This window comes from Delphinapterus leucas, chromosome 6 (assembly GCF_059928025.1).
Source record: "Delphinapterus leucas isolate spDelLeu-1000000601 "Yukka" chromosome 6, BTC_Dleu_Yukka2, whole genome shotgun sequence".
NCBI lineage: Eukaryota > Metazoa > Chordata > Mammalia > Artiodactyla > Monodontidae > Delphinapterus > Delphinapterus leucas.
Genome location: NC_143134.1, coordinates 21,336,849 through 21,354,151, shown reverse-complemented (window position 1 = coordinate 21,354,151; position 17,303 = coordinate 21,336,849). Strand labels below are relative to the sequence as shown.

At 35.2% G+C, this 17,303-nt stretch overlaps 1 protein-coding gene across 1 annotated transcript in view; it reads left to right on the top strand.

Moving 5' to 3' along the window:
• ADAM7 (ADAM metallopeptidase domain 7) overlaps window positions 1–16,956 on the top strand; it is a 126,680-nt gene extending 109,724 nt beyond the window's left edge. The window contains 1 exon segment of the mRNA XM_089912590.1: window positions 16,693–16,956. Coding sequence (XP_089768716.1) covers window positions 16,693–16,956 — 264 coding nt within the window.
• The last annotated feature ends 347 nt before the right edge of the window (window positions 16,957–17,303 follow it).

Below are 17,303 nucleotides of genomic sequence, written 5' to 3'. Positions count from 1 at the left end.
AACTGAATTTCCACAGACAGATGGAAAGCAGTGAAACAAGTAAAGTGTTTATTAGGAGGAAAAAAGGTACGTGTGGATAGACACGTGGGCGGGCTCAGAGAGAGTCGTGCCCTCATGGTAGTTTGAATCACTTATATGGGGCATTTTTTCCGGGTTTCCTTTGGCCAGTCTCTTGCTTTGCCTGGTTCTGAGTCTGTATTTGGTTTATCTCAAGGTCCTCCCAGGTGTGCATGTGCATCTCTTAGCCAAGGTGGATTCTAGCGAAGAGGCCAATGGGTAGGTTGACATCACCTACTATGGGATGGCGACCCCTCCCTTTTTGACCTTCAAGGAGCCTTTCTGTGCATGTGCAGTCAGGAAGGTCTCCTTGACCTTGAAAATGAGAAATATGTGGTCTCTTATCTGGGCAGGGCTTAGCTCCTCCTCCTCTTCATCTTGGAGTATTTGTCCACAGGGGACAAACTCCAGCTGTTCAGCCTGGGACCCACCTATCTCCTGCCTCAAGATTAGTAAAGGTTTATCTGAGGAATGACAAGTGCTGAGTTTTCAAGGTGCAAGGGTTGGGCTAAGAATAAAGGAAGAACATTTTCCAGAGGCAAAAGTAAATGGAAAGACACATGCTCTAATGTTCTAAGTACAATATTCCACCTGGGGAATGGTTCAGAGGCAGTGATTAACTTTATTAAAGATTCTTAGAGCTAGAATTGTTCCCCAGAGTCTGCCCAGCCAGTCTACTTGTTAGTAGCCACATAGCATCTTAATGATACCAGCCAAGTGGTCATTAGTCCATAAAAAAAAAAACAACTTTATACTCTTTCTAATAATATTTTCCATTTGCTAATAACACTTATTTCAGAATTATTTCAATAAATAATCTTCAGAGCTCATATACTACCTGTTTCTGCCTTGGGTAAAATTAAATGATGATAGACAAGCAAGAGCACAAACAATAACAAACTAATATTTCAATTTGTTAAACTCATCATATATTTTACCAACTATTCTTGAAAATGTCACCGCAGCCTTTGAGGACATCAATTTCCTTCCACATGGAGCAGGTCATCAAAAACTCAGCTAACTTTGGTTATGTTTAATGGACCAAAATTTACAATTTTTTATTATATCAACTTCAATATCCTTTACTTTCATTTAGTGACAATTTTCTAACCTAAAAAAGATGATAGAGAAAATAATGTAATTTTTATTATAATAAAATGCAATTAAATGTATCACTGATCCTACTGTAAATTAAAATAGTTTATCAGTCATAATAATTGTTAAAATTTTTATAAAAAGTATACTTCTCAAGATGTCACATATCTTATTTCATCCTCACATTTTATGACATTATGAGCCACAAGCAGACATTATGTCTGCCTGGTCCTTGGTCACAAGTGCTGAACCTGAGTTAAACTCCTTTTCAAATCCAGTAATTTTCCCATTACTCCATGCTGCCTGACCACTAGTCTCCCTGTTTTCCTCTCTCTTTTTTTCTCTTACAGCCTGTTCTTCTAAAATCTTATTATACCTTGTAAATTCTATAGTGAAAAGACTGGAGTTTCCTTCCCTGGAGTTTAGGCTTTTGATTAGAGTTCCTGAATCCCATAACCAAATGACGAATGACTTTGACATTAGGGAGCTCTCTCTTTGTGTCAATTACTGAGTATTCCCTTTCTGAATCTTAGATTCATTTTTTATTCCTGACACAGATGTAGGACTTGACCTACTTTCTAAATTTATATTACATTGCACTTTACCCTCACTTCTAACAACCCAATTTATCTCACTGCTTTGAAGAAAACAATTGATGTGAGCACGCTTCTTGGTGAATGTGATATTGTGGTTGATAAGAAATATATATTTGTCCGTTCGGATGAAATATATTTCTCATATATATTTGGTATTTGTCCACAGCTCCTGTCTCAGAGTTCCCAAAACCCTTAGAATTTCTTAAGTCTTGAAAGTGATAAAAGTGTCTTCTATTATGCTAATGAGGTGACTTGTAAAGCACCTAAGGATGGCGGCTGGTTGCCAATGGAGTCAACCAGGTGATTGGAAATTTCAGTCCCACCCCCTGACCTCTGGGGCAGGGCAAGGGGCTAGGGACTGGGTCAATTACTAATGGCCAATAATTTCATTAATCATGCTTATGTAATGAAGCCTCTACAGAAACCCAAACAGACAAGGTTCAGAGAGCTTCTGGGTTGGTTAACACCTGGAGATGTGGTAATAATGGTGCACTCCCAGAGGGGATGGAAGCTCCAGACTTTTGCCATGCTTGCTCTATGCTTCTCCTCCATCTGGCTGTTCCTGAGTTATATTCTTTTATAATAAACCAGCGATCCATAAATAAAATGTTTCTCTGAATTCTGTGAGCCACTCTAGCCAATTATGCGAACTGAAGGAGGGAGTTGTGGCAACCTCTTATTTAAAGCCTGTTGGTCAGAAGTACAGGTAACAACCTGGGCTTGTGATTGGCATCTGAAGTGGCGGGGAGGGTGCGGTCTTGTAGGACTGAGCCCTCAACGTGTGGAATCTGATGCTATCTCTGGGTAAAGAATGTCAGAATTGAATTAAATTTAGGACAGCCAGAGAATTTCTTGGTGGGAGTGGGGGCAGGGAAACCTTCATATATTTGGGGACCAGAATTGAAGTGTTCCTGAGAAGGTGATGGAGACACACAAGGAAGAGAAACATATATAGGGAAGAACTGGGTTTTTCCTTACACAGGAGAAGATCTGTGACTTTTTCCATTTCGGTGAATTTTTAACTTAAACTCTTAGCAAGCCCATCAGCTCAAGATGAGATGTGTAAAACTACTGAAGAGATAGCAAAAGGAAAAAAATTAAAACTTATCCTAGTTTGTCACTTAACTGAAAGGTTAAGTATATCAAAATAGACCTTGGGGTCAAGCTCATTAAAACCATAATCTTCACAAGCAAGTTTGGGGAACAACATTCTGGTAAATCATTTCTATCTCCCAGTGAAGATATTGCAAAATGGAAATTAAGATTAAAATATACGAAAACCAGAGGATAAATCTAGAAGAATTTAAGAAGAAAAAAGGGTGAATCTTATTAAAGCAATAATACAATAAAATTTCCAGAGCTGAAGAAATGTCCTCAGATTTAAAAGTACAGCTGAGTTATAAAACAATACATGAAGAAAATTTCAAAAGTTTCCAAGTGAAAGAAAATCACATGAAGAATATTTGGGATTTGAATGCTTTCAGATTTCTAATTAACTATTGTTTCACATAGAGAAGTGACATAATCTTATTTATAATTTTTATATAATGACTCTGGATGCTTGTAAATAAATGAATTGTAATGAAAGCAGGGAGGCCAGTTAGGAGGCTATCACAACCATCTGTTGACCTAAAACATGTAGATTGTCAGTTATTTCTCCAGCAAAAACAAATGTATTCAGGATCAGGAGAGAATTGCAATTCGGGGTGTGCAACAATAGCAAGCCACATGCAAGTCCCTGCAAAGCAAAGGAAGGAGAACTCTTTTATAGAGGGAAAAGGGAAGTTGGGAGGGCTATCATAAACAGAGTCCATGGCTTTTCATTGGCTGGGTTGTTGCTAGAAAAGAAGTAATCTTTCTTCTTCCTTTTGGGCTCTGCTACCATCATAGGACCTGAGAGCTCCCCCTCTGGCCTCTTACCTCTATATAATTCAGGTTTCTGTTTACTAATTATTTTACACATCCCACCAATATGATGATGATAATGAGGATGGAGAGTTATCATAGATCTGAGATAGAATCAATAGGAGTATGGAAATAAGGAATCCTAGGGGAGGGAGACTTACCAACTTACAAAATCCCACAGATACTTCCCATATACCTCATCATGACTGAAAGTGACACAAAGATTGTACCTGCAGATAAGCACAGTCTGAAGATCTGGAATTCTTTTCACAACATCAAATAACCTTTACTTTTATATCTCTACATTACATACATATATTCTTTTGGCTGAGCCAGTTCCAAGATTAGACCCCAAGAGACCTTGTACACTTCCACTTTTTCTCTTGGTCCTCTGCCTTCCCCAACAGAACAAGATTAAGCCTACCTTCTAGAGGGCGAGGGGCCCCATGAGACAGAGCTGAGTCAGTTGCCCAGCAAAGATCTCAGAACTGTGAGAAAGCCCAGCTAAGATGTGCATTAGACTAGCTGAACTATAGCTGACCACAGACATATGAGAGCTTCACTGAGCCTAGGCTAACAGCCAACTTCACCTATATTCATGAACAATAATAAACATTTTTTAAGCCAATGAGTTTTGTGATGGTTAGCTATGTGACATCATTATGACAAAGATAACTGCTACATGCATCTTCTAGGGAGGAAAACATGGTCCAGAGAGATAATTTACAAAATTGTTTGCAAAGAAATTTGCCAAATGGCTCAGTTATTAAGTATTAGAACCAAAATTCAATCTCTTTAATGCCTGGCTCCTAAGCCAGAATCTCCTTTATGTTGCACAAACTGTGAACAAACACATCAATATAACCCGTCATGTACCCAGACTCAGAAGTTGATACTGAACCAATGGGGATATTATATCAATCTCTTACTCAAAAGTCTTTTACTCAAAAGTGGCATGTTTGTTTTTTTACCCCTACAGTCATCTAAATTATTTCATCTGTTTGCAAGGTCCTCTTGTATCTGGGCCCACACCTTCCTTTCAATCATAAGAATGACCCAAGAAGGACTATCCTGTGTTACACTATAAACAGAACTACTAATGAAACAGCATTTTAAAATCCCAATCACTCTTTACTAGAACCACATCATTTTAGGCTTTGAGCAGAAATTTGACTGAGCTAGGGGACTGGCTGACCAAGAAAAACTTTATTCTGTGATTTTTTTTCCACCAATGATTAGTATTAGTCTGTTATTTTACCCAGAAAGCATATTCACCCAGAACCTTTCTTTCCTTTGGATGAGACTCTTAAAACATCCTTTGAAAAGTCCCCTGAGCAAGGGGTGGAAGATTGCTATGTCCTATTCCATCTGCTACAGCACAAACCCACATCTCATGTTAAATGGTGGTGTGACTTCAATAGGTCTTGGTATTGCCTAACCTCAAACCCTACTGAACTTCCTTCTACCTATTTAAACTCCAAGCCCATGCACTTCTTGTTTCAGCTTTCACACATAAAGAGGTAAAAGTTTTCTATGCCATCTTTACAACAAACAAAGCTGGACGATCTAAAAAGCAATGACTTTTCTTGCACACTTCAGAGCACTGAAGACATAGGGCATAACACCAAACCCCAAATCTGGAAAGATGGTGGTATCCAGAAAGATACGCTTACTGGAAGAGAAAAATTGGGAGTCATTAACTGGTAGGAAAATTCACAATTTAGATTTACTGTTGGAAGCTGAGTGTGAACTAGCATGAAAGGAAGAAACTCCTGGGAACTCAGTCTTAGGGGATCCCACACTTTTGTGGGCTTTCCCTCTAGGAACCTCACAAGGTTTTCACAATGAGGGTCCAAGAAAGAACTACAAAACAGCCAAAAAATGGCAAAATGTCAATAGTAATTTTTACCTATCGATAATTAATTGTAAATAGATTAAACTCTCTAATTAAGACACAGAGTGACTGAAATGATTAAAAAAGGAAAAAAGGATTAAAAAAAAAACACTCAACTACACGTTACCTATAAGGGACTCACTGCAGATTTGAGAATGTACATAGGCTGAAAGTGAAGGGATGGAAAAAGATATTCCACATAAATTGAAATCAGAAGAGAATGAGAATAGCTACATTTATATCAGATAAAATAGACTTTAAGTCAGACACTGTAATGAGAGACAAAGAAGGTAATTTTAGGCAAAGGAGTCAATTCATAAAAGGCTATAACAACTATAAATATACATGCCCCTAATGTCAGAGCACATAAATATAGAAAGCAACATTAACAGATCTCAAGGGAGAAATAGACATCAATATAATAATAGTAAGAGACTTCAATATCCTACTTTCAATAATGGATAGACCATTCAGACAGAAAATAGATAACAAAAAGACATAAATAAATAGAAAGATATCCCATGTTAATGGATTAGAATAATTAATATTCTTTAAATGTCCATAATACTCAAATGGTTCAATGTAATTTCTATGAAAATTCCAATAGCATAGTGCACAAAAACAGAAAAAAACCATTATAAAATTTATATAGAACCAAAAAGACCCCAAATAGCTAAGCTAGTCTTGAGCAAGAACAAAGCTGGAGGCATCACAGTTTCTTTTTTCAGACTATATTACAAAGTTATAGTAATGAAAAGAGTATGGTACTGATGTAATAATAAAAACAGACCAATGGAACAAAATATAGAATGCAAAATTAACTCATATTATGTATGATCAATGAATCTTCAACAAAGTTGCCAAGAATACACAATGGGTAAAAGATAGTCTCTTCAATAAATGTTGTTGGGAAAATTGCATATCTACATGCAGAAAAATTAAATTGGGCGCTTATTTTACACCATGAACAAAAATTAACTCAAAATTGATTAAAGACTTAAATGTAAGATATGAAGCCATAAAACATCTAGAAGAAAACATAGGGAAAAATCTCGTTGACACTGGCCTTGGTGGTAACTTTTTGGATGTGACACCAAAAGCAAAGGCAACAAAAGCAAAAATAAATAAGTGGAATTATGTCAAACTAAAAAGTTTCTTCACAGCAAAGGAAGCAGTTAAAAAAAAGTGTAAAGGCAACCTACAGAATGGGAGAAAATATTTGCAAACCATATCTATGATAAGGGGTTAATATCCAAAATACATAAGGAACTTATACAACTCAAAAGCAAAACAAACAAAACAAAAAACGGATTTAAAAAATGGGCAAATGGTCTGAATTGATATTTTTCAAAAGAAGACATACAAATGGCCAACAGAAACATGAAAAGATGTTCAACATCACTAATCAACAGGGAAATGCAAAGATGACATCTCAAAACCATAATGAGATTAATCCTTTGTCTGTTGTTTCATTTGCGAATATTTTCTCCCATTCTGAGGATTGTCTTTTTGTCTTGTTTATGGCTTCCTTTACTGTGCAAAAGCCTTTAGGTTTAATTAAGTCCCACTTGTTTATTTTTGGTTTTATTTCTGTTACTTTAGGAGATGGGTCAAAAAAGATCTTGCTGTGGTTTATGTCAAAGAGTGTTTTTGCTGTTTTCCTCTAAAAGTTTTATAATGTCTGGTCTTACATTTAAGTCTTTAATCCATTTAGAGTTTATTTTTGTGTGTGGTGTTAGGTAGTGTTCTAATTTCATTCTTTTACGTGTAGCTGTCCAGTTTTCCCAGCATCACTTACTGAAGAGGCTGTCTTTTCTCCATTGTATGTTCTTGCTACTTTGTCATAAATTAGGTGCCCATATGTGTGTGGGTTTGTCTCTGGGCTTTCTATCCTGTTCCATTGATCTATATTTCTATTTTTGTGCCAGTACCATTCTGTCTTGATTACTGTAGCTTTGTGGTATACTTTGAAGTTGGGGAGCCTGATTCCTCCAACCCCGTTTTTCTTTCTCAAGATTGCTTTGGCTATTTGGGGTCTTTTGTGTTTCCATACGAATTGTAAGATTTTTTGTTCTAATTCTGTGAAGAATGCCATTGGTAGTTTGATAGGGATTGCATTGAATCTGTAGATTGCTTTGGGTAGTATAGTCATTTTCACAATACTGATTCTTCCAATCCAAGAACATGGTATATTTCTCCATCTGTTTATGTCATCTTTGATTCCTTTCCATATACTGAAGAATCCTTGAATCCCTGGGATAAATCCCACTTGTTCATGGTGTATGATCCTTTTAATGTGTTGTTGGATTCTGTTTGTTAGTATTTTGTTGAGGATTTTTGCATCTATGTTCATCAGTGATATTGGTCTATAATTTTCTTTTTTTAAATATCTTTTTCTGGTTTTGGTATCAGGGTGCTGGTGGCTTTGTAGAATGAATTTGGAAGTGTTTCTCCCTCTGCAATTTTTTGGAAGAGTTTGAAAAGGATCAGTGTTAGCTCTTCTCTAAATGTTTGATAGAATTCGCCTGTGAAGCCATCTGGTCCTAGACTTTTGTTTGTTGGAAGATTTTTAATTATGGTTTCAATTTCATAAATCATGGTAGGCCTGTTTATATTTTCTAATTCTTCCTGGTTCAGTTTTGGAAAATTGTACCTTTCCAAGAATTTGTCCATTACTTCGTGGTTGTCCATTTTATTGGCATATAGTTGTTTGTAGCAGTCTCTTATAATCCTTTGTATTTCTGTGGTGTCAGTTGTGATTTCTCCTTTTTCATTTCTAATTTTATTGATTTGCATCCTCTCCCTTTTTTTCTGGATGAGTCTGGTTAAGGGTTTATCAATTTTGTTTATCTTCTAAAAGAACCAGCTTTTAGTTTTATTGATCTTTGTTATTGTTTTCTTCATTTCTATTTCATTTATCCCTGCTCTGATCTTTATGATTTCTTTCCTGCCACTGACTTTGGGTTTTCTTTGTTCTTCTTTCTCCAGTTGTTTTAAGTGCAGGATTAGATTGTTTATTTGAGATTTTTCTTGTTTCTTGAGGTGAGATTGAATTGCTATAAATTTCCCTCTTAGAACTGATTTTGCTGCATCCCATAGATTTTGGGTCATTGTGTTTTCATTGTCATTTGTTTCTATGTATTTTTTTTTATTTCACGGAGCTCAATATCAAAAAAGCAAACAATCCAGTTAAAAAATGGGCAGAAAATGTAAATAGACATTTCATCAAGGAAGACATACAGATGGCCAAGAGGCACATGAGAAGATGCTCAACATCACGAATTATTAGAGACATGCAAATCAAAACTACAATGAGGTATCACCTCATGCCAGTCAGAATGGCCATTATCAAAAAAGGTAGAAACAATAAATGCTGGAAAGGGTGTGGTGAAAAGGGAACCCTCCTACACTGTTGGTGGGGATATAAATTGATACAACCACTATGGAAAACCGTATGGAGGTTCCTTAAAGAACTAAAAATAGAACTACCATATGACCCAGCAATCCCACTAACAGGCATATACCCTGAGAAAACCATAATTCAAAAAGAGACATGCACCACAATGTTCACTGCAGTACTATTTACAATAGCCAGGACACGGAACCAACCTAAATGCCCATCGACAGATGAATGGATAAAGAAGATGTGACATATATATACATTGGAATATTACTAACCATAAAAAGAAATGAAATTGAGTTTTTTCTAGTGAGGTGGATGGACCTAGAGTCTGTCATACAGAGTGAAATAAGTCAGAGAAAAACAAATACCGTATGCTAACGTATATATATGCAATCTAAAAAAAAAAAAAAGTTACTGATGAACCTAGCTGCAGGGCAGGAATAAAGAGGTAGACATAGAGAATGGACTTGAGGACATGGGGTGGCAGGGTGAAGCTGGGGCGAAGTGAGAGTAGCACTGACATATGTACACTACCGAATGTAAAATAGTTGGCTGGTGGGAAGCAGCAGCGTAGCACAGGGAGATCGGCTTGGTGCTTTGTGTTGACCTTAGAGGGGTGGGATAAGGAGGATGAGAGGGAGGCTCAAGAGGGAGGGGATATGAGGACATGTGTATGCATATGTTTGATTTGTTGTGCAACAGAAACTAACATCGTATTGTAAAACAATTGTACTCCAATAAAGATCTATTTAAAAAAAAAAGAAAAAATTACCATAACGAGATGTCGCCTTACACCAGTTAGGATGGCTATCAACAAAAAGTTAAAGTGTTGGCGAGGATGTCGAGAAAGGAGAATCCTTGTGCATTATTAATGGGAATGAAAATTGGTACGTCCGTTACAGAAAACAATATAGAGGTTTCTCAAAAAATTGCATATAGAACTACCATATGATCCCACAATTCCATTTCCGGGTATATATCCAAAGGAGTGAAAATCTGGATCTCAAAGAGATATCTGCACTTCCATGTTCAATGCAGCATTATTTACTATAGTCAAGATATGGAAACAATAACAAGATATATATATACATATATATGAATATATATGAATATTATTCAGCCTTAAGGAAAAAGGAAAATTGTGCCACTTGCAACAACATCAGGAGAGCATGTTATGTCAAATAAACTAGACGCATTATCTCAGTTATATGTGGAATCTGAAAAAGTCAAAGTTGTAGAAACAGAATAGAATGATGACTACCTAGGGCTGGTGGGGAGAAATGTGGAGCTATTGGTCATGAGTACAAACTTTCAGTCATTAGATAAATCAGTTCCGGAGACCTAATGTACAGCATACAGTATATACATATATATACACACATAACTATAGTCATATCATTAATAATATATTTAAAGTGTTAAAAGAAAAGAACACCAACTTAGAATTCTACTTCAGTGGCATTATTCTTTTTTGTTTTTAAGCCATAATCACTCATTTAGCCCTTCATTTATTTGTTCTTAGCAGTCCCTTTTTTTTTTTTTTTTTTTTTTTTTTGTCCACACCGTTCAGCATATGGATCTTAGTTCCCTGACCAGGGATGGAACATGTGCCCCCTGCATTGGAAGTGCGGAGTCAACCACGGAACCGCCAGGGAAGTCCCTCAGTGGCATTATTCTTAAAAGGCAAAGGGCAAATATACTTTCTCAGTCAAATAAAAATGGACAGAATTTACAGCCAGATGAACTGCCCTACAAAGGCTTCAGTGAGAAGAAAAAGGATATAGGTAAGAAACTTTGATATACACAAAGAAATGAAGAACATCAGAGAAAGAATAGGTGAAAGTAAATTAAAACTTATAATATTTTTATTCTTAACTAATCTTAAATATAACTCTATTTAAATCAATAATAGCAAAAGTATTGGGTGATGATAGCACACGGATAAATTAAATGGATAAGAGCAATACCAAAAAATATGAGAGAAAGGAATTAGGAATACAGCTGGTGGTCCATATCTGTGAGTTCCATATGTATGGATTCAATGAACCACAGATTAAAATTTTTTTTAAAAAAGTTCTGGAAAGTTCAAAAATCAAAACTTGAATTTGCCACATGCTAGTAACTATTTACATATAATTTACATTGAATTTACAACTATTTACATAGCATTTACATTGTATTAGGTATTATAAGTAATCTGGAGATGATTTGAAGTATATGGGAGGATATGCATAGGTTATATTTGAATACTATGTAATTTTATATAAGAACCTTGAGAATCCATGGATTTTCATATCTGTGGGGCATCCTGCAACCAAGCCTGCATGGATACTAAGAGATGACTGTACTGTTATAAAATACATGCATTTCAGATAAAGTGCTATAGTGTTATTTGAAGGTGGACTTCAATTAGCTTAAAAATATTGCAAGCTCTAGGACAACAATTTTTTAAAAGAGAGGAGATAAAATGAAACTATATTAAAGGCTCAATTAAAATTGGAGAAGCCAAAAAAGGAAAAAAATAAACAGAACAAACACATTAAAAAATATTGCAAACATAGTGGTTAATCTAACTATTTCAATAATCACTTTAAATACGGTCAAAGTTAAACACATCAATCAAAATAGAGATTATCAGAATGGATTAAAAAGAAAAAAACAAAGTCTGACTACTTTGTCTACAGGAAATCCACCTTAAGTATAAAAATTCCGATAGGTTAAAAGTAAAGAAGTGGAAAAGATATATCTTGCTAACATTAATCAAAAGAAAACTGAAGTAGTTACATTAATTTTAGACAAAGTAGAGTTTAGAGCAAGGAAAATTATCACTGATAAAAAGGACATTACATAATGGTAAAGGGGTCGATTTTTCAATAAAACTATTATCCAAGAATCCTGAAGTTGTATGTATCTAACAATAGAGCACCAAAATACATGACTTAAAAACAGAAAGAAGAAATAGATAAATACACTGTTATAGATGGAGACTTTAACACCGGATTCCCATTAGTAATTAATAGATCAAGCAGGCAGAAAATCAGTAAGGCTATAATTGACCTGAACAGCACTATCAATCAACTTATCTAACAGCCAAACTGGCTGTTAGTTTTTGAATACTCCACTCAATAACTACAGAATAGACATTCTTTTCAAGCTCACATAGAACATTTACCAAGTTAGAACACATGTTGGATCACAAAATACACTTTAACAAATGTAAAACAATATATATTATACAAATTATGTTTGCAGATTGTAATGGATTTAAAATAAAAATCAATAACAGAAAAATAGCTAGAAAATCCCCAGATGTTTGTAAAGTAAACAACATGCTTCTACATAACACATAGGCCGAAAAGGAAGTCACAAGATAAATTTTAAAATGTTTTGAATTAAATGAAATGGAAATACATCTTATCAAACTTTGTGGGATGCAATAAAAGCTATAATTAGGGAAAGTGTAGAGCACTAAATGCATATATTCAAAAAGAAGAAATATTTAAAATCAATAATCTAGCTTCCACCTCAGGAAACTAGATGTTTAAAAAAACAATTTAAGTATAAGCAAGGAGAGGAAAAGAAGTTTAGGTAAGGGAAACAAAACCAAAAATAAACAAATGGGACTACAACAAACTAAAAAGCTTTTGCACAGCAAAGGAAACTTTCAACAAAATGGAAAGGCAGCGTACTGAATGAGAGAAGATATTTGCAAATGGTATATCCAATAAGGGTTTAATACCCAAAATATTCAGAGAACTCATACAACTCAACATCAATCAATCAATCAATAAATGGCAGAGGGACGACACAGATATTTTTTGAAAGAAGACATACGGGGGTCAACAGGCATATGAAAAGATGCTCAACACTGATCATCAGGGAAATTCAAATCAAAACCATGAGATCACTTCACACCTGTCAGAAGGGATATTATCAAAAAGAAAAGAAACAACAAGTGTTGATGAGGATATGGAGAAAAGGGGCCCTTATGCACTGTCAATGGGAATGTAAGTTGTACAGCTGCTATGTAGAACAGTATAAAAGTTTTTCAAAAAATTAAAAATAGAACTACCATACAATCCAGCAATTTCATGTCTGGGTATTTTTCCAAAGAAAAAAACACTAACTCAAAAAGATATATGCACCCCCCCTATATTCAATGCAGTATTTACAATAGCAAAGATGTGGAAGAACGCTGATAGATGAACGGATAAAGAATATGTGAGATATATATACATATATATATACACACACACACAGACACATGCATATACATATATATACAAATACACATTAAAATACTACTCAGATATAAAAAATAATGAAATCTTGACATTTGCATCAATATGGATGATCTAGAGGATATTATGCTAAATGAAATAAGTCATAGAGAGATACATATTGTATGATATGTATGTACATATTGCATGATTTTACTTATATGTACAATCTAAAAAACAAAACAAATGAACAAACACATCAAAATAGAAACAGAGTCATAGATACAGAGAACAAATTGGTGATTTCCAGAGAGGAGAGGAGTGGGAAGATGAGTTAACTAGGTGAGGAAAATTAAGAGGTACAAACTTCCATTAATAAAATAAATAAGCTACAGTGATATAATGTACAGCATATATAATATAGTCAATAATACTGTAATAACTTTGTTTATGACATATGGTAACTAGATTTACAGTGGTGATTTTATAATGTGTACAAATATTGAATAACTGTATTGTACACATGAAATTGACATAATATTCTAAGTTACACATCAATAAATAAAGTAAATAAATAAATACAGTTAAGTGCACCCACAGGTAGTATTGATTTAAAGAGTCATTTTCTAAGTGAACCATGGATTTGTTCTCTCCAGACATTCCTTCTGGAAACATGCTAAAGGAAAAAGTGATGAGATGCCAAAAGTGATGATTTATACATTTTACATTATCAATTATATGTTTGGCATTAACTCTATCAGAAGAGAATACACTTAGGTTTGGTTTACTGCCTTCAATACTGATGGCCTATAAAATTATATTGAAAAATCAATGTGTTAAAGTGTGTAGGTGACTGTCAGGAAAATGGAGAAGCCACTATCATTTACAATTGCTTTTACATTCTAATTCTAAATCCATTGTCACAATATGTCTATGCTTATAGAAAGACTTTTTCTATCAATCTTTGGATAAGACCCCTCTCCGCACTCAGATGTCTTTTTTTTTTTTTAATGAAGAGCTAATTTTGACAGAGAAAAGTTGTTAGATCTGGATCCATAAGAAAGTCATTTTCTTGATTTTTAGAAGTGCATAATCATTGAAGAAATTACTAGCGTTCAAGCTAAAATTTGTAGAAATGCTTCCTGGCCTTGAGTGAACAGAGTATAATATTGCTTGAGATTTTTGCTATTCCTCCTTGGAATAGAGCTTGATTCAGAAATATCTTGTGCTAAGAAGATTCTGGTTGCCTGATGAAGGCTGTAATCTAACTGAATCCTGTCTCTAAAACAGTGATTTTCTGAAGAGCCCATCCATGCACAGTAGTGACGAGTTTCCTAAAAGACACAGAGATTACAGAACAGGTTGCAAGATTATTCTGTGCTATTTTCTAATCAGTCATTGACTTGTGAAAGAACTTGGTTTGAGGTTTACTTTCTTATAATTTAGTAGGGAGAATGTGACAGAAGAGACCTAAACTCTTTACCCAGCTCAACATTCCCCAAAATAGCATACATAACCATATTGGCTTAGGTCAGTTAGCAATCTACTCTAAATCAAGGTTAAAAAAAAAGAAAAATGATAGCCAGTGCTCTAAGGCAGCTCAAGTCTTCCCCAATCTCACTCCCACCTACTCCTGTTGGACAAGAAGACCACTGACATAGTGCAGCTTTCTGGATGAAAGTTGAACATGTAATAGAGATGAAGCATTTGTTATAGAATACTCTCACTTCCTTGAAGCACCACTTCTTGACTCTTGCATTTGTGCTCTTTTCTGGAGGCTGTGTCAGAATCTTTCTTTTTATTTGGATAATTTAAAGTTTCTGACTATGTGGCTGACATGGAAAGAGTGGCCATGACTTCTTTTGCTTTGTTGGGGAAGGTATTGTCCACTGTCTCTTAGAGTCAGGAATGGAGGGTGAAGCACGAAGAACCTACTGACACCAATTACTGATAACTTTCTTGGGCATGGGAGGGGTGGGGCATGGGGCAGTAAAAGACGGAGAAGGCTAGAGAATTAAGGTAGAGACAGAGAGAAAAGTTCCCTGTGTGTCATGCTAAGGATTTTGGACATGATGCTTTGGGAAATGAGGACAAAGGGGCGGGAGTCACAAGAGAGACCACTGCAAGTTTTAAGTCAGGAAGTGCAGAAACATATTTGCATTTAAGGAAGTACTCTGGAGGATGTAAAGACCCAGAGACAACTAAGGAGATCATTTCTTAGCCCAGGCAAGAGAATAAGAGGAATGAAAGTGTGGAGAAGGACACTAGCAGGGAAATGGAGGGGAAGATGAGCTATATTCAAGGCATTTTTAAGAAATAAAGGATTGGGTCCCATGTCTCCAACATACTTTTTCACTTTCATATTTTAACACATATTCAAAGCATCTAAAAATAAAATATTTTTCCTAGAAAAATATTTTCCATTTGTGACTGGAGTCATCACTCATAGGAGCATCATCTGGTCACTCAGAGGAAAAAAAGAACTATAATCTTTTTTTCAATTGAAGTATACTTGATTTACAATGCCATGTAATTTCTGCTTTACAGCAAAGTGACTCAGTTATACACATATATTCTTTTCCATTATGGTTTATCCCAGGAGATTGAATATAGTTCCCTGTGCCATACAGTAGGATCTTGTTGTTTATCCATTCTATATGTAATCATTTGCATCAGCTAACCCCAAACTCCCAATCCATCCCTCTCCCTACCCCCCTACCCCTTGGCAATCAAAAGTCTGTTCTCTATGTCTGTGAGTCTGTTTCTGTTTTGTAGACAGGTTCTTTTGGGCCATATTTTAGATTCCACATATAAGTGATATCATATGGCATTTGTCTTTCTCCTGACTTACTTCACTTAGTATAATAATCTCTAGTTGTGTCCATGTTGCTGCAAATGTCATTATTTCATAAAAGAACTATAATCTGAGTCCACAGTGTCCTTTGTTCTTTCTCCTTTATTAGTTGCCCAGAAACTCAAATTCATATTTTCCTTGTTCTTCCCAAGCAGCATACCTTTTTGCCCAAACCATCTTTAACCAGTGGAGTCAACTGAGACAACTTTTCAACTGGTTTTCTTGCCCTTTCTCACTTTTTTCTCTCCCTTTTTATTCTCTGCTTTCAAACTAATCTATGACACTACTTTTTTTCCCCTAAACCTCCATTGTTATCGACTTGCAACGGGTTCCAGTGACCAAGAGAATAAAGTTAAAATGCTTGCTATTCAAAAAACTTTACAGTTGGTTCCCACCTTATCAATCCTACTTCATCGTCCAAACTCTCTAACAGATATCCCACTTTTTATTCATTCAACAAACAATCTGAACACCTATGTCTCAAGCACTATTTAAGTTATAGGCAGGAGCCATGTTTAAAAAATGGTAAAAATAATTGAACTTTTTTCAAAGCATGGTGGGAAGCCATCAGCAGTTTGGGGGGGGTTATTTTTAGTTTTTAAATTTTTATTTAATTGTATTTTAAAATAAAGACTGACACAACCTGCTTCTGCTTTGAATCTTTAAAGGGTCACTCTGGACACTGTATGGAAAATGGATTCTCAGGAAGCCACAGAGAGGCAGGGCGGCTATATTACTTGGAAGAAATTATTATGACTTGGACTAACATGATAGCAGAGGAGATTGAGAGAAGTCAGCAGATTCTGGCTATATTAAGAGTAGAATTTACAGGGCCTGGCTGGTGGGTGACAAAACAGGAAAAACAGAAAGATATTAATCAGTTAGGACTTCGGAGTCGGACATCATTATACGACCCTGTAAAAACTCTTTAACTTTTCTGAGACTAAAATTCTCTGTTTAATAAGGATAACAATATTTGTTTAGACCATACAAAATTGCCCATTTTGACCATTAGTAAAAAAAAAAAAAACATTTATATAGTTCATATAAAAAACATTTATATCTAATAGCAAACATAGAATAACTGTAAGGACTAAATGGAATAATGTGTACAAAGACAGCAGTTTAACACTCTACCTTAGTAGATGCTAATTTCCATTTCCCCTTTTTTTTTTCCTACCTTCTACTTCAGGATCCAAATAAAAAATCTTTTTATTGTAGTCTTCTTGGATTAACTGGTACACATTGATCTCCTTACTCTCAGAACTCTTATTTAAAA